Here is a 27,906-nt window from a genome sequence, read left to right on the forward strand (position 1 = left end):
CAAAGTGGAGTGTGTGACTAGCTTCAAGTTCCTGGGTGTCCACATCTCTGAAGATCTTTCCTGGACCTACAACACCTCCACTCTGATCAAAAAGGTGCAACAGCGTCTTTACTTCCTTAGGAAGCTTAGGACAGCTCATCTGTCCCCCCACATCCTGCTGAACTTTTACCGCTGCACTATTGAAAGTATACTAACAAACTGCATCACAGTGTAGTATGGCAACTGCACTGTCTCAGACCAGAAGACCCTCCAGCGGGTGGTGAAAACTGCCCAATACATCACTGGTGTTCAGCTACCCTCCATCAAAAACATTCACCACAAACGCTGCCTAAGGAGGGTGAGAAGCATTATCAAAGACACCTCTCACCCCAACCATGGTCTGTTTACTCCTCTCCCATCTGGGAAACACTATAGGAGTCTTCGCTGTCGCACCAGCAGATTCAGGGACAGTTTCTTTCCCTCAGCTGTCAGCCTACTGAACTCTAAACTCAGGCGCTGTACACTACATCCCACTCAGACTACATATTTTTTTTTGCACATTCCCTTGCACATTTCTTTGCACATAATTTCTACCTCTTGATGCCACTTGCACTGTTATGGTCACCGGCCATATATATATTACATATTTATACTTCATTCTGTACAATGCACCTTCAGTGTTTATACTTCTTCATTTGCACCTTGTACTGTATTCATAGACATTTGCATTGAGCTGGTCTCTGCTTCTCTACCTCATAACTTTGCACTCCATAAAAATCTTTATTTTATATATACACATTGCTATTTGCACTTCTGGTTAGATGCTAACTGCATTTCATCGGCTCTGTACCTATACTCTGCACAATGACAATAAAGTTGAATCTAATCTAATCTAAAAAAAATTAGGTAGGTGGTTTTAATATTGTGGCTGATCGGTGTATGCTAATGGCAAACTCCATTGAAATCAAATGTGAGTCGAGTCTCCCATGCAGGGTGCTATTTGCATGGCATGCGGAGTTGTTACCTAAATCAGTCACTTATTAAGTTCCAGTTCAGTTACGATTTTGCCTTAGAAGGCAGAGAGTGAGGTGCTCTCTAGTTTTGGGACAGCTACTGTATGATGTCCACATAATCTAAGACTGTTGTTAAAGGAATAGTTCATCCAAAAATAATAATTCTCTCATCATTTACTCACCCTTATGCCGTCTCAAACTCGTATGACTTTGTTTCTTCTGCAGAACACAAATAGTTGAATATTTTCAGTTGAATAATGTGTTTATATCCATATAATCCACATTCATGTGGTCCAAATTTTCAAACTCCATAAAGGACATAAAGGTAGCATAAAGGTAATCCAGACAATTTGAGTGGATTATTGCATGTCTTCTGAAGAAATATGATTGGTTTTGGGTGAGGAAAAGACCAAAATGTAACTCCTTTTTCACTATAAATCTGGACATCTGCAGTCTCCTAGGGGCGATCATGATTTGAAGCTCGATTACACTTCCTTGATGCATAGGCAGAGCGAGTACAGCGCAGTACAGATTGTATTGCTTCAGAAGGCATGTATTAGACCATTCAAGTCATATGGATTACCTTTATGCTGCCTTTATCTTTTTTGGAGCTTGGACTTGCAATGTATGGACAAAAACACCTCATATCTTTATCAAAATATCTCTTGAGTTTGAGACAGCATAAGGGTAAGTAAATGATGAGAGAATGTTTATTTTATGTATTTTATGTATTTTATTTTATCCCCTATTCTCCCCAATTTGAATGTCCAATTCCTAATGCGCTCTAAATCCTCATGGTGGCATAGTGACTTGCCTCAATCTGGGTGGCGGAGGACCAATCTTAGTTGCCTCCGCATCTGAGACCGTCAATCTGCGCATCTTATCACATGGCTTGTTGAGTGTGTTACCGCGGAGATATAGCGTGTGTGGAGGCTTCATGCTATTCTCCGCAGCATCCACGCACAACTCACCATACACCCACCGAGAGCAAGAACCACATTATAGCGACCACGAGGAGGTTATCCCATGTGACTCTACCCTCCCTAGCAACTGGGCCAATTTGGTTGCTTAGAAGACCTGGCTGGAGTCACTCAGCACTCCCTGGATTCGAACTCGCGACTCCAGGGGTGGTAGTCAGTGTCTTTACTCGCTGAGCTACCCAGGCCCCACAAGAATTTTAATTTTTGAGTGAACTATTCCTTTAAGTATTTGTCAAGTAACAATACTCATTCTTCTGTCCATGTCTCTTTTTTTCTCTCTTTCTCAGTTTCCCTGTACTTTTTTTGACGGACGTGCGGATATGTGTGCCTGCCTGTGTTATGAGATCCTGAAGTGCTGCAATTCCAAACTGAGCTCCATACGCAGTGATGCTGCCCACCTGCTCTATTTTCTCATGAAGAGCAACTTTGAGTACAACGGCAGGAAGTCTTTCGTCCGTACGCATCTTCAGGCAAGAAAGCGAACAGGGGTGACGTGATGGGTCATATATACCAAGTAAAGAGTCAATCTAGAATGTCACTGTTCAATCTAGAGTCCATATTTTCCATGTTTCTCAGGTCTTGTTCTTCTTAGACACCAATTTAGATTTATTTAAAAAAGAGGATCTGGGTAAAATACGATGACTGTCATTTTCTTTAAAACTATTTTTTTTCTTAGGTGGTGATTGCTGTCAGTCAGCTGATCGCTGATGTCATTGGGATTGGTGGGACACGGTTCCAGCAGTCGCTGTCCATCATTAATAATTGTGCCAACAGTGATAAAACTGTAAAGGTAAGACAGAGTGATGCCTTCAGGCTAATACACTTCAGTCAGTGTTTAGCATAAAGTTTTGTTTCAATTTCAAACATAATAATTTATTAAAAAGTATTCAAGAAGTTGATTTCCAGATTTACATAATATTGTTGTTTGCTTTAATAAGAAAGCATCTGCTTATGATAATAGAAATACAGATAATATACACCGATGAGCCAAAATATTATGACCACTCACAGGAGAAGCAAATAACGGTGATCATCTCCTAACAAGGCCACATGTCAAGGTCTGGGTAGATTAGATGGTAAGCAAACAATCAGTTCTTGTAGTCAACGTGCAGGAGAAATGGGCAGGAGTAAAGACCTGAGCGACTTTGACAAGGGCCAAATTGTTATGGCCAGACGAATGAGTGAGAGTATCTCTGAAACGGTAAGGCTTGTGGGGTGCTCCCGGTCAGCAGTGGTGAGCTGAGAAGGGACAAACCACAACCGGCGTCAGGGTGTTGGGTGCCCAAGGCTATCCCGTGGCACAAGTCACAGAAAATTTTAATGATGGTTACAGGAGGAATGTGTCACAGCACACACAAACCGGTGACAGAGTGTTGGGTGTCCAAGGCTATCCCATCTGGTCCAAACTGACAGAGGGTCTACTGTGGCACAAGTCTCCGAAAAAATTAATGATGGTTACGGGAGGAATGTTTCACAGCACACAGTGCATCGCACCCTGCTGCGTATGGGGCTGCGTAGCCGCATGATGACCCCTGTCCACCGTCAAAAGCGCCTACAATGGGCACGCGAGCGTCGGAACTGGACCTTGGACCAGTAGGAGAGGGTCGCCTGGTCCGATGAGTCCCGTTTTCTTTTACATCACATGGACGGCCATGTACTTGTGCGCCGTTTACTTGGAAAAGAGATGGCACCAGGATGCACTGTGGAAAGACAAAAAGCCGGTGGAGGGAGTGTGATGCTCTAGGCAACGTTCTGCTGGGAAACCCTGGGTCCGGCCATTCATGTGGACGTCAATTTGACAAGTGCCACCTACCTAAACAGATCAGGTACACCCCTTCATGTCAGTGGTATTCCCTGATGGTAGTATCCTCTTTCAGCAGGATAATGTGCCCTGCCACACTGCACACATTGTTCAGGAATGGTTTTTTATTAAAATCACCTGTATATGTACATGTCATGTTAGATGTGACTATTTGCCCTGCCCGCATTCTCTCTTCCTGTTTCCCCAGCACACTGCTTTCCCCTCTGATGTGAAGGACCTGACCAAACGGATCCGCACGGTGCTGATGGCCACTGAGCAGATGAAGGAACATGAAAAAGACCCTGAGATGCTGGTGGACCTGCAGTACAGCCTGGCCAAATCCTACACCAGCACGCCTGAGCTGCGCAAAACCTGGCTGGACAGCATGGCTAAAATCCATGTCAAGAACGGAGACCTGTCTGAGGCAAGCTGCACAAATAACAAAACTCTAAAGGAACTTAAGGGTTAAAAGTTAAAGGATATTTAAAACCCTTAAGTATAGCACACCATGTTACTTATATTAATTAGTTAGTTGCTTTTGCAGTTTTCTAGGACTCTTAATTACTTTTAAATGGTTTAGTAGTGTATTAAGCTTCAGCTCATTTAGTGTTTAATTAAAAGGAAGGATCATTGCTGGATAATGATGGTTAATCATGCCTTTTATTAATGGCTTGTTTTTCTTTAGGCAGCGATGTGTTATGTGCACGTGGCAGCACTGGTGGCTGAATACCTAAAGAGGAAAGGTGAGGTTCCACTAGGGGGCGCAATAGATTTAGTTTGCATGTACCAAGTTTAGAAATTAACTTTTTGTATTTGCCCGCTTAAATGGATTTTTTTTTTTTTACCTTAATGGTGCCATATTTATGAGATAACATAATAAATGCTCTTATAGAATACAAATTAAATAATTGGCCTGCCCCTTTGTGACATAATACAGCTTTTACTGTCTACCGTTACGGTACATTTCTAATGTTGGATGTGTTTTCTTTAAGTTCCACATTTTCATAAAACACTTCTTAGGCAGATTCAGCAACATTTGCCTTTAAAATTGCTCAAATATGCAGAATGTATGAAGGAATTACGAAATTGTGTGTTGTGTTTTAGTTTACAGCAAACATTCAGCTTCAATTCACATAAATATGGCTGAATAGGTTTTGTCAAGAGAACAAAGACCTCAAAAGGAAAACCACGTATAACGAAACTTGTAGAATTATTTTATTAGCAACAATTAAAACATAGGATAGTATATTTTTGTTTAAGCAAAGCTATCATTGATTTTATTCTGTAGACCCACTGAAAAAATATTGTGTTATTATAGTGTAATATAGTGTTTATATAGTGTTTTTTCTGCATGCGCACACACACGAAAACACATACACACACAAACACATTTATAAAGTCTTCTTGTTCAAGGTTCAACTTAATTTACAATGTCATTTTGAAAAGTGTTAATATCTTTGAGTGTGATAACAGCACTAATGTTGCGGGGTTTCGAAAACCAGATACATGTATGCACACAAACACATACACACACACACACACACACACACGTGCATATAAAATGCAATGACAATGTGAACATTTTCAGTGGGGTAGTTGAGATTTATTAAGATGAGATTTTTCCTTTCTCCAAATTCCCAGAATTTTTACAATTTTATCTCATAGTACTTGGGTGTGTGTTTTCCCAACCTTTGAGTCTTCACCCGCAGACCAGCCATAGTTTAAATGCCTGATTTTTTTGAGAGTTTTTGTGTGTATTGAGAACCTGCTTCAAACAAAATCATTCTGCTTGCTATTTCCCACTCCTTGGCAGGAATGTTTCGACAGGGCTGCTCGGCATTTTGTGTGATCACACCCAACATCGATGAGGAGGCAGCCATGATGGAGGACGTGGGCATGCAGGATGTTCACTTCAACGAGGTTCAAAACAACTCTCTCCTGACAACACTGATTTATAGCCACGCACATTACCACATAAGCCACACCCATTGGCACCTGAGCCACACCCTTGTTCCCACCACAAGGGTGTTTAATGATTCTCCACATGCACTGGAAGGGATTCAGAACAATTATCCTGATAAACAATGTCTGTAATAACCTTTTGTGGCAGAAAATGTTCTCAGATTTCTTATCTAATCAGTATCAATTGCCCCTGTTCAGTGGGTGTGTTAGCAAGGGAAGTCAAGATAATGGGCCCCGAGATTTCCTCGTCACTGAATAATCAGTTTGTGAATTTGATTAACTCTTTGTGTAACATTTAGACATTGTCTAATTGTTTGGTGCATATATACACTCCGTCTTCTGCTGTTGTAGCCCAGTCGCCTCAAGGTTCGAGATGTTGCGCATTCTACAATTGTTGTGCTCACAACAATTGTACAGAGTGGTTAACTGAGTGATATAGGTCAGGAGCTTCAGATCATGTTCACATCAACCATCAGAATGGGAAAAAATATAATTTCCGTGATTTCGACCGTGGCAAGACCATGGCAAACGAGTATTTCTGTAATTGCTGATCTCCTGGGATTTTCACACACAACAGTCTCTAGAGTTTACTCAGAATGGTGCCAAGAACAAAAAACATCCAGTGAGCGGCAGTTCTGTGGACGGAAACATATTGTTGATGTGAGAGCTCAACGGAGAATGGCCAGACTGGTTCGAGTTGACAGAAAGGCTAAGGAAACTCAGATAACCACTCTGTGCAATTGTAGTGAGCATCTCAGAATGCACTGCACGTCGAACCTTGAGGCAGATGGGCTACAACAGCAGACGACCACGTCTGGCACTTTATTAGGACCATAGTGTTCATAATAAAGTGCTTAGTGAGTGTTTGTTGTTTGGTGAATGCATGGGTAAAGATATGTGTGTTTGTCTGCAGGAGGTGCTGATGGAGTTGTTGGAAGCTTGTGCTGATGGTTTATGGAAAGCTGAACGTTATGAACTCATTTCAGACATCTACAAACTCATCATTCCAATTTACGAACAACGCAGAGACTTTGAGGTGCACACACACACTGTCTGTGTGTTGTTGGCAATGAAACTTTCAAGTAGCAGAAATTCAGTATACAATGATCTCATTTCCATAGTTATGTACACAGTAAGAATGTGGTTTTGTGCTTTTGCTTAGAAACTGGCCCACCTGTATGACACATTACATCGGGCCTACACTAAAGTGATGGAAGTGATGCATTCTGGGAAGAGGTTGCTTGGCACCTTCTTCAGAGTAGCATTTTTTGGCCAGGTAAAACAATGTTTCTAGCAGTCCAGCTAGCACAGAGGAAGAGTATGCTTGACTGAGGATTTAACAGCACTCTAAAATACTAGCACATTTTATTTTATGAACTATCTTGTGAATGGACTATGAAGGAGTAGTTCATCCAAAACTGACTATTCTGTCAACATTTACTCACCCTTATGTCATTTAAAACCTGAAGTTTGATTGATTATGTGATGTCTCTTACGAAACCTGTCAAGAAAATGTTCATATTTAACTCTAAATCAATACAAAAATATGAACTGATATTTTGAATAAAGAAAATTAAGCCTATATTTAGGACCATTAATATTTTTTGCATTGACATTATTTTCACAGTTTATGACACCCCCAACCCCACCCCCACCCCCCATCTGATATCCGTAACGCATCAGAACAATTTACTTTTGATGATTTTAACCATTTATTCTGATTACCGTAACAACCCTATCAAAGTTAAAAAAGATGCTGTTGTATAATGATTTTAAAATTAAAATTAGCAAATATGAAAGACAGTATATACAATTTAAATAATATCATTGTATTTGCATTGCAGTAATGAGAATATCATAATGACCATCTTTTTTTATTAGGGCATTGCGGTGATGAGAATTGAGGGGTAAAATATGTGTATTTGTAGTGAAAATAATATCACAATGTGAAAATTCTTATTAGCCCTAAAATTACGCTTTTTCAAAATAAGAAATTTCTTATTTGTTTCTTTTTTCTTTTTTTTTTTTTCTTTCTTTTAAAGGGTCCTAGGGCAAACTGCACATATAGTTCAAATAAAAATAAGCATTCCTATATGCATGATAACCTAACCTGCATGATAGCATGAGTCTTGTTTAAAGCATGTTTGAAGCGTTGTGGGTCTCACTTAATCAATATTTTCTGCTCTCTTCTCCTCCCTAAGGCTGCGGTAAGTGTTGTTGTGAACTATGTTTGTGTGTGCTGTCGTACTCATTAACATACTCAGGCAAGGTTTTGCTTTGCAACTGTTATAGTCTCACTAAACCACTGCTTGTTTGCCTGCATGCCTGTTGTCTTAGGGTCAGAAGAAGAAGAGGCCTGTCTCTGTGTGCAAGCATTGTTCATTAGTCTTTAAACACATAACACATTCCCTCATCTGTACATCCTGTCATTACTTCATCCTGGCTGAGCTAGGCAGCTTTCTGACAGGCCTTGTTTACTATGGAAGCCATTTTTTAATGGGTTTGGACCATAAAAATGAGCTAGGCTACACTTAGCAAGCTCTTTTGCTATACGCTGTGCCCATTAACCTTACAGAAAATGTGTGATTTTATGGCTTGAGTTCTTTCAACATTTCTGTCCGCTTGTGAGGACAGAAGCACAGTGAAAGCTTTGTGTTGACATCTCAGAAGCTATATTCTATGCAGGACCACAGAAAATAAAGATATCACTGATTATTAAAAGATAGGAGGATGAGAGTTCTCAAAAGTGCAGGAGACCAGATCCTGATAGTCTGTGCTCTGTCAGGTTGTGTTATCAGTGCAGTGAGCACAAGGTTTGCTTTAAAATTCAGTATAGGTGGGAGATTTTAAAACAAAGTTCAATTAAAGGTGTAACAGAGATGTGTGTCCATCAATCAAAGCCTTTCATTTCCACTTGTGTGACATAAATGTTTGTTGATTATAGGATTGAAAGCTGATTTTGTTTGCTGTAAATTCATAATAAAATCAGTATATGCATATGCCACAGACAAAACTACAGACTCGCACACAGATTGTGACATAGGCACTGTGTTTTTCAGGGTTTCTTTGAAGATGAGGATGGAAAGGAATATATCTATAAAGAACCCAAGTTTACCCCTCTCTCCGAGATCTCCCAGCGCCTTCTCAAACTGTACTCGGACAAGTTTGGCAAAGAAAATGTCAAAATGATTCAAGACTCCGGCAGGGTGAGTAAACATAAACACAGTAACACACTTACTTTTTTATCAGCATTCTGAGAATGAGTAAGCTCAGGCAACTTTGTATGGCACTTTCCACGAATAGGGTACAAAACAGGGCCAGAAACTCTTCTCTTTCTTTTGTTAGCGAAAGGTGGTGATTGTTGATTGTCAACCTCAGGAGGTCTAACCAAATATTATATAAGCTGTTTTAGTTTGTGTTTGTTAAAATGTCCTATTTTATGTGAGGTTTGCCATTTTTAAACCCTGTAACCAAAACTTGGGACATATTACAGCTTTTAAAGGAATATTGCAGATTCAATACAAGTAAAGCTCAATTGACAGCATTTGTGACAAAATGTTCTTAACCACAAAAAAAAATAATTTTGACTTGTCACCTCCCTTTCTTTTTTTTTTTTTTTTAAAAAGGGAGAAAAAATATTGTTTTACAAATATTTTCTCCATATGACCTGAACAAGATATGTTTTCATAAAAATTTCTAAATATCTGATTATCTTTTTCTTTCTCAAACTTCACACAGACACACAGAAGGGGTCATGTTAGTTTGATTTTTTTTTTTTTTTTGTCAAATGATAAAAAAAATGGCAACCTACATGTTGGTTACACAAAATGACTTTAATATTTGAAAAAATTGTCCCCCAAATCAAAAATATTTTAAAACAAAATTGTTTCACTGCTTATTTTTTTAAAGAAAATATTACATTGCACTACTCTCACCAACATTTATTTTTCCAAGAATTTCAGCTGACTTTTGTACTGTTTCCGTATGGTTGTGCCAAATGTTTTTTTTTTACTTTAAGCCCCAGAAAAAATATCAAAATGACTTTGAACTCAGTAATTCAAAATACGGACAAAAAAATGTGTCATGCCATTTACCCATTTTTTGGCAAAAAACATTACATAAACATAAAAAATTAATAGATACATTTGTTTGGGACCAAATGTTGTTTTGTAGTTACTGATAAACTTTTATTTACTATAAATAAATAATAAAAAAAAAACCTCTTGGTTGGATAATTTTTTTTTCTTACAAAAACAAGGTTGAATGAATAAACTTGACGAATACATTTTTTTGTAATGGTGGAAACACAGGCGGTAACCGGGTTGCATGCAAAACTTGGGACACATCTTAATATTACATTTCTGGTAATTAAAATAAGTTAATCTTTTTCATAACAAACACATTTTTTCAAAATTATGACAATGAGCATGTTTACTATACATGCTCAATAATATGCTGATAACTATAAAATTAGCCTATGAGATTTGAAATCATCAGGTTACTCTGGTAATCTGGTTTTGACGTCAAATCATAAACAGGCATCTGCGCACTACTTGCGCACATTGGATAAGCCACCAGAACACCTGTAAAGGTATTTACAGAGCAAAATCAGGGTAATGGGCAAAAATCTAGGTGTGCCGATCGTTTTTTTGTTAAAGCCATTTATGACTTTCCGTGATAAAGAAAAATTTTCAAGTTGTTTACATGACCTTGCATATTGCCAGCTTTTTAAGCATAATCGGAGTAAGATTGTACACGTAAACAGAGCTAGTTTTGAAGAAGTTCAGTCTTTTAGTGAGTTTAAATCATGTCTTAAAATTTATTTTTTCCGGGAGGCTTTTAACTGATACTATAGTATTCAATTAATTTAATACTATCATTTTATTTACTGTGTTTTATCATTAGTTGTTTTGAAATGCATTTTTATCCATTCGTATTAAGCTATGTATTTTTATATTTTATTTGTATTTTTCCTTTCTGTGTAAATTGCTTTGAGAGGTTTCTTTAAAGGCACTATATAAAATAAAGTTTATTATTATTATTATTATAATTTTTGTATGATTTTAATTGTTGCAGACATTCGAGAAGGTCAGAGCTAGTTATTTGCTTTCAAACCAAAAAATACATGCGATTTGTGCCTTGAGTGCTTTAAAAAAAACACCAAAGTGTACCGTATTCACGGAAGGTGCCATAAGTAATCACATGAACACAGATTAGCCTAGTACACACATATGCACAAACACGCAAGAAGAGCTTTACATCGAAGATTAGATAAGACCGTTTTGACAACAGTCATCCTGATATGCAAAGGGTCTTGTCACACCTTAAACCTTATGCACTTACAAACAAGAATTCTGTTTATACATGTATTTATCTGCATTTTACTCCACCCGTCCACACAGAACGGTATACAACTATCTTCTCCCAACTTGTCTCAGGTGAACCCTAAAGACCTGGAGGCAAAGTTTGCCTACATCCAGGTGACGCACGTGACGCCGTACCTGGAGGAGAAGGAGCTGGAGGAGAGGAAGACTGACTTTGAGAGGAGCCACAACATTCGACGCTTTGTGTTCGAGACACCATTCACAGAGTCGGGCAAGCGGCACGGGGGGGTGGAAGAACAGTGCAAACGCAGGACAGTGCTCACCAGTGAGTGGGCCCTATTACAGACCTCAGAACAGATCACTGCTTTGGTCTTATTTAATTGTACCATTCTGTTGTGCGTTCTGCAATTGCAACATGTACAATGCATAATAATGTATAATAGCTCAGATTAAAAAAAACTTATTTCCCAAATTATTTGTTGTTGAAAAAAACAAGCTGACTTTCAGAAAACTTAAAGATAAAAAAAAGATATAAAACAAGATTTAAAAAACAAAAACAAATAAACATTTAAAACAAAGATTTAAAAATAAATATTTTTTTTTTTTAAAAGATGTTAATTTTTCATCTTCAGTTAAAAAAAATAAAAAAAGTAAACTTGTTTTACTTTTTTCCATTTTTCATGTTAAATTTTTTTTCTCTTAAAAATTCTTCACAATAAAGCACAATTCTGTGTAAATAAATTCATTTAAAAATATATATATATATAAAGTTGTTCCTTAATCTGTGACATTCTTAAATTATTAATTTGATTGTGATTATGTAATAATCATGTGATGATGATGATGATGATAATTAAAGCTGACCTGTGGACAGGGAAACAAGATTTTATGATCATATGTCCCTGGCTTAAATACTGTATGATATAGTACATTTATTTAGCTAGTTCTTTCATAGTCAATTATTTTTTATGATTTCATTTTGGTCTGTAATTCTTGCATTAATATATCCTGATCTTGGACTTTGGGCTGCAATTATGTGCAGCAAAAGTTAATCAAATTCTTTGTCTCAAGTTTAGTGTTATATAAGTTATAAAATTGGATGCTTGAAAGTTGAACCCTAATGACCCTCAGATGTGTTAATGTTGGAAGTTATTCAAAGAACTAACATGTTTTTTCAATTTTTGAGGGAATAATGTCCCAACATCCACGTATGTGGGCATCATGTTTATCAGCACGCTAATGCGTGATAAATAAATAAAAAAAATATAAAGCAGCATATCAAACAAAACTAGACAGTGAATGTGTACTCTTTAAACCCATATAGGTTTCAATGAAAAAACGTAGAGGTTTCTTACCAGAGGCACATTTGTTGGCTCTGCGCACGTAGAAGCGCTTCAAGGAAATCGACGTCATGTTGTTGTCACGTTTAACCCTTAAATGACAGACTAGAGTGTTGTGAACAGTATTCAGTCAGTTTAAATTAATTTAAATTATGCATTGCATATAGAGAAGCCAAAATACAATGTCCACGCATGTGTACGCAGTGTCACACGAGGTTAAAATGTATATAGTGGGTCTGCTGATTACTGCAGGAACATGATTTCAGCTGGGATCTTAATGTGTTTGTCCCTCAAGCCGCCACTTCTCTGAACATATACTTCCACTTCATTCATTTCATATGGTCTATCTGTTTTAGCCACACACTGTTTCCCGTATGTGAAGAAGCGTATAGCAGTGATGTATCAGCACCATACAGACCTGAGCCCCATCGAGGTGGCCATAGATGAGATGAGTGGGAAGGTGTCTGAACTCAGAGCGCTCTGTGCAACCAGTGAGGTTGACATGATCCGCCTTCAGCTTAAACTACAAGGAAGCATCAGTGTACAGGTGTGTGTGTATGGCTACTCTGTTCCAAAACCTATTGAACTGCCTAGCAAGGCAAAAATTTGGGGCATCAAAGGTATGCTCATGATGCAGAAGTTGGGCAACAAAATTATGCTGCCATATAACGTACCTTGTTTTGGGCAAAATCTTAGGCAGCATCGTATTCATGCTAGCGCCATCCCATTTTTAATGGGAATGAAAACGAGGCTGTGAGGGATAGACTTACCAACACTTCAACGGCACAAACTGTATGAAGCTGCATAAAGCTCTTAAATCACATTTGATTTTCCACAACTCATGTTGTCTGGAGTTCTTTTTATACTGAATGTTCTTGGACAGATATTTTATCAATGTTTTGTCCTTGCAACGATCCAAAAACACTTTAAATTGCAGTACAGCCCACTGAAGAGGCTGTAAGTCTATCCACAGCCTCGTCATCATTCCCATTAAAAATCAAAGATGGTGCTAGTGTGAATAAGGTCTATGTATCCTTTGCAGATAAAACAATCCCAGAATGCACTGCAAAGAGTTCGGTGAAAAATTACGTCAAAGATTAAGTGTCAAATTTTGACTGTTAATATAATTTATTTAACAGTGAAATAAAAAGCGCACTTCACTAAATGTTTTTGTGTGTGTTATGTATATTTTGTGCTTATTGGAAAATCAAGTCATTAGCTTAGCAACATGCTAACATTAAACTCTGAAAGAAGTTCAGTATGTCATGTGCTTCACGTGAAAGTTATTTGGCCAGTAACATTTTACGCAAGCACAAAAACGCGGACGCTAGTGCTTGGCCAATGCATGATCCAGTTGAACATACTTAACATGCATTCTTGTGTTACTGTGGTGCTAACAAACCTCAGTTCTCAAGAGGACGAAAGTTACCTTCAAGTTTGTGCCAATAAACCAGTAGTGTTATTATACAGGTGAGTTGCTATAAATATTGACTTTAACCTGTTCAGCAATATTCTTTTCAACCTGTTTCTCCACCAATACAAACTTGCTGTAGAAGCAGACTTTTCATACTAATGTCAACTTCTTGCATGTTTAGATCTGAGTTAAGGCACTATGTAGTTCCTTTATAAAATGTTTTAAGATGTTTGTAGGTTATGCTATTCTCGTAGGGACATTTGCAGAATTTTCTTTCCCACAAGAAAAGCAAAACCTGCAACAAAGCAGACTTTTACCAGTATATTACACCGATTTCAATTGACATGTAGACACATGTTCAATTATTCAAATAACTTTTAAATACATTGTCATCCTTTTCTTCAGGTCAATGCTGGACCACTTGCATATGCCAGAGCTTTTCTTGAAGATGCATGCGCCAAAAAGTATCCAGACAACAAAGTGAAACAGCTGAAAGAAGTCTTCAGGTACATAAACACAATCAGCTTTCATTTCAGCAAGCTTGAGCAATATCTGTCAAACTACACACAAATGTCACGTCAGAATTGAGTAAAGTTGTAATGGACTCGACATGGAGGCGAAGGTAGAATCCATAGCCAAGAAGTTTATTACAATCAGCAGACAAATCCAAGACACAAGGCAGAGACGTAATCGTTGAAGCAGGCAAAGTAGTCGTTACACAGGTAATCAGTCCTACCAGGCAAACAGAGCAAAACAGTAAATTCAAAATCGGTAATTCAGTAAAGCAGGCACAATGGTCATAACAAGTAGGCAATAAACAGGCAATGAGAATAAGTGGGCTCCCTCTGGTGGTCGGCTGAAGGGATACCAGCCTCATTCGTTACAAAAGTGCTTCGTGGATGTATATGTATGTGTGATATGTTTGTGTAAGCAGGCAGTTTGTGGAGGCATGTGGACAGGCACTGGCTGTAAATGAAAGGCTGATAAAGGAAGATCAGCAGGAATATCATGACGAGATGAAAGCCAGTTATAAAGACCTGGCCAGAGAACTTTCCCACATCATGCATGAACAGGTCAGAGGATTCACCACATATGCACAAAGTAAGAGGTATATAAACCAGTAGGTTACCAGCCTCACCTGAATAAAGACTTAAAGACCCCAGAAAATCAAAATTGGAGTTTTGTGGATTTTAGTCCATGTCTATTAGCTTTGAAGCAATCTATATGCTAATTTTACTAAATGTTGACTAAATTAACCTTTTGCAGTTACACACATTTCAGTCATGACAACTCTCTGAATAAATTTAGGGTTTTATAATGGATGGTAGGTTTGGTCTAGGTGGATTAGATCTACTTACACTGCTGGTGCTAAGTGCAAAGACTTGCTGTTTCTATAGCATACACAGACATGCTGTGTTGAGCATGTAAAACAGGGGTTTTCAAACTTTTTGATGCCAAGGACCCCCAAATATGGCAATCCCCTTGCGAGGGACCACCTTCATTAAATATAAATCCATTTACATTTATGCATTTGGCAGACGCTTTTATACAAAGCGACTTACAGTGCACTTATTACAGGGACAGTCCCCCCAGAGCAACCTGGAGTTAAGTGCCTTGCTGTAGGGATCGAACCAGCAACCTGACTGCCTGATTTGATTACCAGTTATGTGCTTTAGCCCACTACGCCATCACCACTCGCTGTATATTTTAAATTTAAAAGCCATCTGTATATTTTCATGTATAAAGATTAATTTATAGTCTTTGAAAAAAATTAGTAACCATAGTGTTTTCAATATTTAGTCCATTTTACTCTAATTTTAGTCAACGGAAATAACATTTTATTGATGATAATATGCAAAATGACAAAAACATGTCAAACTGTTGTAAACTGTATAAACATTTAATTTAATTGTGTATCATAAAGGATACAAAATACAATGTGAAAATGGTATTTGTAAAAAATTGAGCTCATGAAACAATAGCATATAAAACACTGAAGTATTTGCTACTTTTTAGAAATTACAGTATTCTGAATTCTTCATGCTATAGAGACTGATATTAACCTTTCATATTTTATCTACACAATTTAAGCATTCTAAATAGCACGTATCTTGAAGTTCACCAGTTTATTTGCTTTATTGTCTGTGCAGATGTAAGTTGTAATATTGTTTGTGGATATAGTGATTAATCTCATGTATGAATAGTATGCAAGTATGCGTATGTGAGGTAATTAACTTGTTAAGCGGTTCATTTAGCCGGTTTTCAGGTCTTTCTGTTCACGCAGGTCAAGCGGTGAAATATCCAACATACTGTATCAAATCAAATCTTTCTAGAGAGTTCTTCTAAAAACAGACGTTTCTCTCTGTTTGTGCACTGTTAATATCTTGTGGTACTATTTATTTTGTTGTTGTCATATTTTCGTCAACAGTATGTTTTAATTTAAATTGTTTAATTATCATCATAATCATGGAATTTTTAAGGAATTCATGCTTAAATGGCATACCCAAAAGTAAGAGCTTATAACTTAATTTTGAAGAAAATATATTAGGATCAAGCTTAGAGACTCTCGTGTTACAATATGGTAGACAAAACACACAAAAAAGACCACTAAAAATAAACTTCTCAGTTTTTAATGTTTGACATGATACCTTCTAGACAGTAAAAACAATTGTGTTGATAGGACAAAGCAATCAAAAGTTATAGCATATGGAACCATGGTTCCCAAGGTTGACTTTTATTTATTAAAGTGTCCAAACACCTCTCCAAATGTCAAAAAATAAATAAATAAAAAAATTAAGAATACTTAAACTTACATCAACTAAGTGCCTAACAATAAGATTCAACTCTCATGGGCCTCCTTATTCCATAACCCTTACCCTAACCCAAATCATGTTCAAGGCTGTGATGTAACTAAAGCCTATTAGCTATTTAAAAAAAAAGAAATGAGCCCCTCAATTTGTACTGCCCAAACTTCCTATTTCAATAGGAACTACATCAACATGGGAAAGATAGCTGTCAATCGATTTCTTGGGGTCTTTAAAGAAAGCTCATATGAATATGAATGTTTGGTTTGCGTTTACTGTTCATGACAGCCGGTCTCTCTCTCTCTTTTGTGCTGGCCTTTGTAGATCGGATGGTAATAAACTTTGAATTTATCATCTTATTTATAACAGATTATAGTAAACATCTAAATGTTAGTTTGACCTGTTCTTCATCATCTGAAATTCTTCCTCTTCTTCAGATCTTTACTGTGGAGGGCGGAACGAAGAGACCACTTTCTGATTCGCTGCACATTTTTAATGCCATCAGTGGCACGCCCACCGGCACCACCCTGCATGGCATTTCTAGCTCCGCCTCTACTGTGTGACTTTTCACCCCTAGCCTTAAACTTCTGACCCTACCCACAGCCAGAGAGAGATGGACAGAGTGAAATACATACAGACATAAAAACAATCATTGGTATTTCATTGTCAGCCTGGCCTTTTCTGGTGTTGTATGTCTAAACCCAAAACAGATGTTCACACAGTCCTAAAGGGATTTCACACCATTTTGCACCTACTGGGATAAAGCAGGTGTGTCCTGTGTTTGGAAAGGCCAGTTACATGTTACATTTCCATTGTGGCTCCCTCAAAAAGGACCTTTTGAAATCTTCTCCCATCCATCTATTCACATGTTTCCGTGGAGACAGTTGTTTTTATTCATTTAGCAACCAGATAAACTTGAGCATGAAAAGTTTGCCTTTTATTATTCTCTCAATTATGCCTGTATTTTGTATGTTTCCTCTTTCCAGATATTTCCCCTTTCCTTAAAGGTGATGTTTGTTTTTTTATGTTAAGAGACTTTTTCCTATCCCAACTTAATCTGCAGAGCTATAACTACAGTATAAGTAAGCCATTTGTAGGCTTTATTTTCTCAAAGTGTGAAACTGAGGAAAATGGCTTTAAAGTTTTTTGGTTAAAGTGTTGTTTATGTTGTTTGCAATTTTCACACTTTTTTTTTTTTTTTTTTTTACTGAATCTGAGCATAGTTAAGACAAACCCGACCCACACAAGACAGATCATAGTAATTTTTTACAAAATCTGTTGTTACAGCATTTTGCATGGGTTGTTTGTTTGTTCAACATGATCACACGGGAAATCGACATGCTGCTTCCGAATGTTCATGTACTCTGAAATCAACCCCACTCTGGCAATTTACCAACAGGCACCATCCCACATAAGACATTTTTGCATCAATTCAAATGTGTTCATCTTTCCCTGTTGAGCTACTGATAGCGCGATTCGCAAGCAACCTGGGTTTGACAAGGATTCTGGTTCCATGAAAACCAGGAAGTAATTGTTTACATAAACAATGGTGAGCATGTTTCATTAGTTGCATTTTCACTCTAAAATTAAATTTTTACTTCAATGATGGTTAGGTTTAGGGTTTGGGTTAGGGAGTAGGGCTAATAAAATATGTATTCCTTTTGACTGTATTAAATCATTTACAACTAAATATACAACTCTCTTTTGACGCCACTCACATTTCAGCCGGAAAATGATCAACAGCACTTCCAGGTTCATGCTATCTGTTTTTTTGATCCGTGGCAGACAGGGGAGTGTTTTGGAGACATTTTTGATTTTTTTTAATTTTATTTTTGCAATTACGCTAGTGCCGCAGAAATTACACACTTCACCTTTAGGTTCATTGCTGCTCTGTTCATATAGGGCGGCTGCAACCTCACTTTCTCTGTCTGTTGCAGTGATGATCCATTGAGTTGTAGGCAAGTGAATATATCTGTGTCTTTGCGTAGCAGGAAGATTGAGCCCTACTGTACAAGACTCCCATGATCACCTGAGCCACTCAAATGTCTGTACAGCCCACAACTCCACTTCCATTCTTCAACTTCTATTTTTCCCTTATGTAAAAAGCCAAGGAACAAATGCTGTTTCTTTGTAGCAGAGTGCAATAATTCTCTTTCTTTGTCGTGTTTTTTGTTTCCTGAAGATCTCTTGCCAAAGTGGGAGGGCTAAATGTGAAATACGTATGGACAAAAGAGAGGAACACAATGATTTTTTTATAACTATTTCATGTTTGTTTAAATGTAAATTGTTTTATAACAGGGGATTAGATATGGGGGGTATTTTTATTTAAAAGAATGTTACACTTCTGGAAAGATATTATTAATATCCATAAAATCTCTGAATAAAATGTATTATCTTACATTAGTTTTCTTGTGTTTTTCATTCAAAGGTTAGAAGTGCTTCCTCTTACGTATGTTTATCTTTATTACTTTATACTCTATTTCATTTACCAACCAAGATCCTTATAGAGATCACTTCAAATCAATTAGTTACAATATTTATGGTGTCTGTAATCATTGGTTTATGTCAGGGATGTCCAAACTTTTTCGGTTGGGGGCCAAATGCAGAAATAAAAATAAGGTGCCGCGGGCCGCATCACTGTAATAATTTAAAAAATAGCTAGAAGCTACTTGATTGCCACTATGCATAATCTTTATATTGTACGCTTAATATTATGCAAGTCCAAGATCAGGATATATTAATGCAAGTATCTCTGCACAGAGAACACACTAGCAGAGACGATGCGCTGTGAATAGCGGCTGCACATGATAGCGACATCCAGTGCCCAGAATATGAATTTCATATAATTTCTCTATAGCGGGCCTAATTCTGTTCTATTCCTAAAGTCTCTCGCGGGCCGCATCGGAGCAGTTGGAGGGCTGCAGATGGCCCACGAGCCGGACTTTGGACACCTGTGGCGGTTCTAGCTTGTATGGCGCCTTGGGCTAAACCCGCTTCAACATGCCCCCAAAGTTGTTGACCGAGGGGGAGAGGTCTGTGCCGCCCCCGCAAGATGCCGCCCTGGGCAACTGCACATGTCGCCCATGCCTAAATCTGCTACTGATGGACACCCTGGTTTATGTCCTACCACAGTGTTCTGATCACCATGGATTATGAAGGCTTTAATCACAATTCAGAAACTAATAGCCCCTCATTAATCCTATAATAAATAATCACTGCCACTTTTAAAGCAACCTATACATTTAGGTAGATTCATAGAGGGAAATGAGTAAAGAAAGTAACATGGACATTACAATTTTATTTTTAAAGTGTGTTCTGAATAAAACCTGCTGACTAGACTCCCTCTCCACTCACACTGTCATCATGGCAAATTGCCCCCTAACCCACCGTAATTCATTGTATCACTGAAAGGGTGGGGGCAGTTTGTTTATCCCCCTCTCTCGCTCTTTTCCAACGAGTCAGACATCTCCAAACACAATTCATCTCATGTGAGTGTTCATGTCCAAATTTTGGCCTCATCTTTAGCTTTTCAGTAAAATGAGTTAATGTTAGTTATTTCAGTATTGCATTACAGTTGACTTTGTGGTTGTGAGGTGTCATTCACATCACTTGGACCTGACAGTCAGTAAATAGCTTAACTATGTAGGATTTGGTGTCACTACGTTTACATGCATATAATTTTCTGATTAAGGTCCATATTCTGGTTAAGCATTTATTCAGAAAAAGATGTTTACATGCTCAAAAGCTATTGGAATATTCCTGTATATAGAATAGTTTGAAAAAACGAAATCATTCATGTTCTTTTCTCATTCATGTCCTTAACAATATCACATACGAGTGTGATGAATTGAAAAATGTAGGCCATTAACTCTTACGAAAATAGACAATTACATTTTAATAACTCATTATCTTTTTGTAAAATGTTAGTAAAAAATAAATAAATAATTATCCTTCTTGCTTCAAAAAATTTGTTTCTTCAAAAGTTGTTTCTGGTATCACCCAGACTTATCTTTGCTTAGACATGCACAGATATAAATGATTTTTTACATATGTTGGATATTCTAAATAAGGTGTTTACATGACCCAAAATTCAGATTAATATGGGCATGTCCCAGGGGTGGGAATCAGAATTTTAGGAACCAGAACTGGCCTAAAAGGAATCGGGCAATCAGCTTGAGGCATGTACATGACACAGCAACAAACTGGATATTGCCATATTCTGTTTAAAAGAGGAATATTGATGTCCATGCAAAAATAGTCAGTATTATGGTGTTGTATTTGAACATTGTATCTGGACAAGGTAATAGATGACAATCACACTTTGATGTCTTGACAATGATTTGATGTGGCCGCATTATCCACCATATCTAATCAATACAATAGGAATGTTAACCTCTTCTCAGCATTTTTGGGCTGCGGCCTGCAATTTTTCACTCTTGAATTTAACAGCTCACCATTAACACATACTGTGGACTCATTTTTTGTTTTTTAAAGACTTTTATATTCACATTAATATTTCTACCACATGAACTCTAGGTGGCGCTGATTTGCTATGAATGTTTTGAATGATTTCTGGCTTTATTTTGTTATTTTATGTAACATAAATGCAGAAGTGATGGTTATCTATTAAAAGATCAGGTTTTTATCTTTCAAACAATACCCCATATGCCTGACTTACACCAATGAGCCAAAACATTATGACCACCTGCCTAATATGCTGTTTGTCCTCCGTGTGCCACCAAAACAGCACCAACCCGCCAAGATGGACTCTGCAAAACGTCTTGGTTACGTATGTAACCTTGGTTCCCTGAGACGAAGAGAACGAGACATTGTGTTTATTAATGCATATGGGGAGTGCCTTCTTACACAACCTAGTTGAAACCTCTCTAAAATAATGTCAATTTTCTAATATTGGCTTTGGTGTTTGAGCCCCGCCTGTTTTGGCGTGAAGCTGTCCGCTATAAAAACAAGTGCACAAACACCATTTCCTCAGAATTTCTGACTGAGAACAAGGAGCGCATCACTCGTGCCTCAAGAACTCTGAGTCTTGTAGTGCGGCTAGCGTTCACAATGTCTCATTCCCTTCGTCTCAGGGAACGAGGTTGCGTATGTAACCGAGAAATTCCCTTAAGACTCAGTACACTTGACAATGCGTTTATTAACGCAGATGGGGAACAGAATCCCATTACGTGCACTAAACGACATAACCTCCCAGAAAGGAAGCATGACGCCGCAGTCTCGTGGGACGGCGACTGACATGAGTATGCCGCAGTGAGTGACCCTCGTGTTGGGCCAGGAGGGGACTACTCAGAATGAATATATGAACTATAGTCATACAGTATGAATTAAGCCGGGAAGGGAGTTTATTTATAATGTAAGTGCTTGTGACTTATGGTAAATTACAACAGCCTGAATGCAGGCGGTTGTATAAAAAGATGTGGAGCTCGTCCTTAAAGGGAGTAAGTATATATATTTGGCCAATGAAATAGCAAGCGCTCTAAACAGAGAGGACTTGTGAAGAGAGAGACGTTACGTCTAGGTTGTAAAGCTTTGCAATTGTGTTTTGAGAAGACCATCCTGCTGCAAAACATATGTCTTGTAAGGACACACCATTCATCCATGCCCATGAGGAGGCTTACCCTGCGCCTCATAAGCCAATGCAATTGCATCGACAATCCAGTGAGAAAGTCTTTGCTTGGAGACGGACATTCCTTTCGTGGGTCCTCCATAGCATACAAATAGCTGATCAGACAGTCTGACCTTGTGTGTACGCTCAACATATGCGTGTAGCGCCCGCATGGGGCATAACAAACGCAAAGATTGTTCCTCATCCGAATTAAATGGAGGAGGGAAGAAAGCCTGAAGGTGAACCACCTGTGCTCTGAAGGGTGTGGTTAGGACCTTAGGCACATAGCCTTTTCTGGGTTTGACAGTGGCTTTTGAAAGACCAGGGCCAAATTCCAGACACGAATTGTCGATTGATAGTGCATGCAGGTCACCGACCCGTTTTGCTAAGGCCAGAGCCAGCAGTAGTGCAGTCTTAACGGAGAGCATGCACAAATCAACAGAGTCCAAAGGCTCGAAGGGGGGCCCTGCGAGAGCTTTTAGGACTAAAGTTAAGTCCCAAGTCAGGACTGTAGCCAGCCGAGGTGGGTTTAATTGTCTTGCTCCTTTAAGGAACTTTATGATTAAATCATGCTAGCCTATAGTGGCGCCGGTTTCATGAGCATGATACACAGATAGAGATGATCCACATACACTCCGAGTGTTGACGGAGTGAGTCCTGCATCTAATCGCTCTTGAAGAAATATGAGAATTTCATGTATGGGGCAGTTTACTGGGTCTTTGCCATGTGAGAGACACCTTTCAGTAAACACATTCCATTTTAGCGCATAAAGCCTTATTGTGGATGGCGCTCTGGCATGTAAAATGGTGTTCATGACTGAATGCGTCAGTTCTGGAGCGTTTAGCATGCTCCATTCAGGGGCCACACATGCAGGTTCCACAGCTTGGGCTGGGGATGCCATATTGTGCCTTGCGCCTGAGAGAGGAGATCCCTCCTCAGCGGTATTTCCCATGGCGAGCTGTACAGCATCTCTATCATTTCCGGAAACCATGGCTGGTTGGGCCATTTCGGCACAACCAATATAATCATTTCCTTGTCCTCTCGGACTTTACATATGATGGAGTGAATCAGGCACACCGGGGGAAATGTATATTTGCGTTTTGCCATTGTGTCCGCTCCCAGCGGGACTTGGGACTTTGAGTACCAGAGGGGACAGTGGGTATTCCCCACTGATGCAAATAGATCGATTTCTGCTTTGATGAATATTTCCCAAATCCTCAATACAGTTTGAGGATGAAGTCTCCATTCGCCCGGTATCACCCCTTGGTGTGACAATAGGTCTGTGCTGTAATTCAGGCGGTGTGGGACATATGTCGCTCTTAGGGAGAGGAGATGGTGCTCACTCCATAGGAGGAGGTGACGCGTCAGTCTCAACAGTGGCGGTGAATTAATTCCACGTTGGCAGTTTATTTGTGCCACAACTGTCATGTTGTCTGAGCGAACCAGTACATGACAGTATGCTATTTCTGACTGAAAAGCCTTTAAGGCTAGGAATACAGCTGATAGCTTTAGGCGGTTGATGTGCCATGCTTTCTTCGTACCTGTCCAGGTGCCGAAAGTCGGGCATCCATCGCACACCGCCCCCCAACCTCTGCTGGAAGCATCCGTAGTCACCACTTTCCACCTGACAATCTGCCCCAGCGTAACACCTCACTGGTAAAAGGCAGGAGCTGTCCAAGGTGCTGAAGTAGCTATACAGCAGTGGGATATAGTGATGCGCATGCGCCCATAGCACAAAGCATGTCGTGGCACGTGGCACTTGAGTCAGCACTGTAGAGGTCTCATGTGTAAGAAACCTAATGGAATGACGATGGATGCCGCCGCCATAAACCCCAATGCTTTTTGAAACAGCTTCAGAGGAAGTTTTCTCCCCAGTTTGAACTAAGACCGACACTGTAGAATAGCCTGAACGCACATGCTCATGAGGTGCGCACGCCCACTCGTGGAGTTGAGGCGGACTCCCAAAAAGGATATTTGTTGGGTGGGGAGAGCGTGCTCTTCACCCAGTTTACATTGAGGCCCAAGCTGTTTATATGCTGAAGCAGTAAGTCTCTGTGCAGGCATAACAGAGCCTCTGATTGTGCCAGTAACAGTCGTTGAGGTAGTTTAAGATGTGCACCCTGCTCAGTTTCAGAGGGATGAGAACTGCATTGATGCACTTTGTGAACGTGCGAGGAGCCAGAGACAGTCCGAAGGACAGGATTTTGAATTGATACGATGTTCCCTTGAACGCGAATCTCAAAAATATCCTGTGATGTCATACAATTCTATCTAGATCTATCGACGCAAATCAATCCTGTGGGCGTACATGCGATAAGATACATTTCTGAGTAATCATTTTGAATGGGCACTTTGTGAGTGTGCAATTCAAATGTCTTTCTTTGGGACAAGAAAATAACCACTGTAAAACCCTTTTTGGGCTTGACAATTTGGCACAACCTCTATCGCACTTTTCACGAGGAGATTGTGTATTTCGGCTCGTAACATTGGCGCGTCTTTGGACGAAACCGTGGAAGACAGAATGCCGTTGAAACAGGGTGGCTGGCGTGCAAATTGGATCGTATAACCATGTTCGATTGTTTTTTGCACCCATTCTGAAATGCCCGTTAGAACTCGCCATGCATCCGTGTAATGGGTCAGAGGGCAATTTGGTTTGCTCACCGTATGATATAATGCGTCGCTCACCATAGAGAAGCGGTTTCGCATAATGTGTGGGCGTTGAAGAGGAAAAGGGCTCTTTATTGAGAATGTGTGCATTTGCAATGAGTGCTGCATTCTTTTTATCATTTATTGCATTTTTTATTGTATTTATTTGAGTGCAAGACACAGAAACAGCATTTTGAACAATATTGTGAACAAAAATATTCCTTTCCCTACAAACTGCATTGGGGAGATGGGGAACAGTGTTTTGTGTCTCCAATCGAGCCTTCTTTGGAGCAGACCCAGAGGGAACCCAGGCTCTGTTTCCACTTCAAAGGGCTGTGCCCGTCAGAAGCACTTTTGCTGCACGGGGGGTTTGTTCCGTTGGCGCAAGGTGGGCGCTGATACGGCTGCTTCCTTTTGGGCCACGGCTTGCGTGGCCTCACCGGTGACTCGGCAGCGGCAGGTGACGGCGCTGAGGCAGCAGATATGGGGCTTCAGACAGTTCATTATGAACTATGGGGAAGAATGGGGCAGATTTGCGGAACGTGGCCACTTGACGGCGTCCGGACTGCAGGAACCTTTCATCGAGGTGAGACTGTTCAGGTTCCTCTGGGGGAGACCACTCATGGTTAAGCTCTTTGACTGCCCTTTTAAGGATGTGGAGCATCTCCCTGTCAGTGGAAGAACCTCTTCCACATACTTCCAAACAGATGGCTCAATCTGTAGAAAGCGCCTGTTCAGAGCTTGCGGTTCTGGCATTAGGCAAAGTATCTGCCCATCATGGTACCAACTGATGTCCTCCCAGGGACCTGGCCAATAGAACTTTGTGCAATTGCGGTGCAAACACTTAACTTTCACACTGTGCCCTTCCACATCCATGATGACAACTGGGTAGCCTTCATTGTTGTAATTAACAACGCACAACTCTCCAAAGAAGTATGCTGACTTGAGGGTGTCTTTCTCTCACTACCTTTAGAATTGGATCAAGGTGGGCCCAGATGGCCACAGGGTCGTGTCTTCTGGAGGGTGATATGGAGCAGAAGATGTGCGGCGCCTGTTCACCTGCAGTGTAGAGCACTCCAGTGTGCAGACTGACCTGCTGGTGTGCGCCTCCAAAATGCACAGACTGGATTTCTTCACTGTACTTGCATGAGTAATTTTCACTAAAATCCACATGCAAGTGGCACTTGTTGCGCTTCAGTTTCCTCCTGAGCTCCCTGATGCACTTCCTCCCACAGTAGGTAAGATCCACAGGATACTTTGTTCTCTTCTTAGAGTAGCCAAAAACAGTCAGGGCATACTTTTGGAGCTTGTACTTCTTCACTATATTTCCAGTGACCACATTCGCAATCAACTGCTTCTCTTTGTTTGTTTTTGCATTTTTGTATTTTCTTCAATTAGGGATGCATGGAAAAGAAGAGCTCTTTTCATGGGTGAATTCACTTTACGATGACCCAACAAAGCATTGACTGTTGCACGTGGCGATTTGGAAGAACTTTCTTTCTTGGCCCTATGGAAACTCTTCTTATATTTCTCAGTTTTAGTTTTCTCTTTTGCCAGCTGTGCCTCCAATTTTTCGATGTTTTTTTTTTTTTTTCAGTTTGCGCTTCAAACTCCTTTGAATGCTTTCCTCTTTACGTCATTGCCTGAAACACAAAATATTTGTTAGGATTTTTAGTAAGATTTTAGGGAGTTATCAATATGTAATTTTATGGGGAAATAAAGAGTTGATAATTGTCCTTCAAATAAATCTAAACTTTCTAATAAATCCTATAGCTAAACTTCCATGTTCTAACCTGGAGGGCCCTGGCTCAGGCTGATTTTCAGGAGTTTCAGGAATTTTAGGAGAGTTGGGGGTGTCTCTGACTGTAGCAAAGCACTGCCCCTGGCTCTGGCTCTGGCTCGCCTTTTTGCCTCCTTTTATTTCTTTCTTTTTGCCCTCTTCTCTCTCTCACTGAGCTCATTAACACCCTTCTTCTTTCCAGTCTATCTGTCTTTATTCCATTTGTCCCTTTCTTTCTCAAGGTACTTTTTTCTTCTGTCCGGGTCAACATCACAACGTTCCTTATATCTCCTTGCTATCTCAGCTCTACTTGGACTCATTCCTGGAAAAAGACAATTCAAAACGTTCCCTTACAAACCGCTAACTCCCCCTTCAATTGGTGGTCCGGCTAAACTAGGCTTGCCTAGTCTTGTTAATTTACATCTGCACAGCTGTATTTTTTTCAAACAGGCAATGAAATCCATTATATGGACTTTGTTTTGATCACAGTCTGTTGTTGTTGTTTTTATTACATAGAAAAAAAGTTTATAAAATGTCCTCAAATTATCATCATCATCAAAAGGCCTGCTGATACCGATATCACCAAAAAAGTTCATATCACCCACTCCTACTACGTATAGCATCTACTATTATATTATGTTTGTAATAACTGTTCTAATATGTGTAACATTATCAGAATATGGCAAAAACTACGCACATGTCCTCCTTGTCATGTACCATGTCCACTCTGTCATGGAAAACTTGGTGACAGGGTGGACAATAACAGGGTGGAAATTTTTGGCTAAAGTTAGCAATTAATGAACACATGGTGGACCTTCAGTTAGCAAAGTGATTCATTGTTGAAGGTGACTGTGTACTGTTTAAAAAATATATTTTGAATTTCTGAAAGGTTTTTATATTAATTAATATTTCACTATGACAGGGTGGACATGTGAAGCTTGACAACATCCAACTACAAACACAATATGATGAAAATTAGGAAATATAAGTGTAGATACTTACTGTACTTGCAACAGTTGTTTTAACCTCCATTGAAGAAAGACAAAATGGTGGTAGTGATGTCACTGGTTACATCAGCCGGTTTCTTAAAGGGGCAGTTAACCCATAATGACAGGGTGGACAGCAATTTCAGGGACACATGCAAAATGTTTAATGTTATTATGAAAATAGAATACAAATGATCAAAAAGACTTATCAAATAACTTGTTGAGGACAATGAGAACATTTAAAAAGTATT

The 27,906-nt window shown here is 39.2% G+C and overlaps 1 protein-coding gene across 5 annotated transcripts in view; it reads left to right on the forward strand.

The window, feature by feature from the left end:
- LOC127445817 (dedicator of cytokinesis protein 9-like) overlaps window positions 1-19,006 on the forward strand; it is a 150,196-nt gene extending 131,190 nt beyond the window's left edge. For all 5 annotated transcript variants that reach the window (XM_051706206.1, XM_051706208.1, XM_051706210.1 and 2 more), the window contains 13 exons: window positions 2,260-2,442; window positions 2,649-2,762; window positions 3,982-4,197; window positions 4,459-4,516; window positions 5,587-5,693; window positions 6,649-6,771; window positions 6,898-7,011; window positions 8,795-8,941; window positions 11,174-11,384; window positions 12,756-12,946; window positions 14,219-14,319; window positions 14,748-14,886; window positions 17,055-19,006. In XM_051706206.1, coding sequence (XP_051562166.1) covers window positions 2,260-2,442; window positions 2,649-2,762; window positions 3,982-4,197; window positions 4,459-4,516; window positions 5,587-5,693; window positions 6,649-6,771; window positions 6,898-7,011; window positions 8,795-8,941; window positions 11,174-11,384; window positions 12,756-12,946; window positions 14,219-14,319; window positions 14,748-14,886; window positions 17,055-17,180 — 1,830 coding nt within the window. In that variant the 3' untranslated portion in view covers window positions 17,181-19,006. The remainder of the gene's footprint in view (window positions 1-2,259; window positions 2,443-2,648; window positions 2,763-3,981; window positions 4,198-4,458; window positions 4,517-5,586; window positions 5,694-6,648; window positions 6,772-6,897; window positions 7,012-8,794; window positions 8,942-11,173; window positions 11,385-12,755; window positions 12,947-14,218; window positions 14,320-14,747; window positions 14,887-17,054) is intronic.
- The last annotated feature ends 8,900 nt before the right edge of the window (window positions 19,007-27,906 follow it).

Source organism: Myxocyprinus asiaticus, chromosome 9, assembly GCF_019703515.2.
Source record: "Myxocyprinus asiaticus isolate MX2 ecotype Aquarium Trade chromosome 9, UBuf_Myxa_2, whole genome shotgun sequence".
NCBI lineage: Eukaryota > Metazoa > Chordata > Actinopteri > Cypriniformes > Catostomidae > Myxocyprinus > Myxocyprinus asiaticus.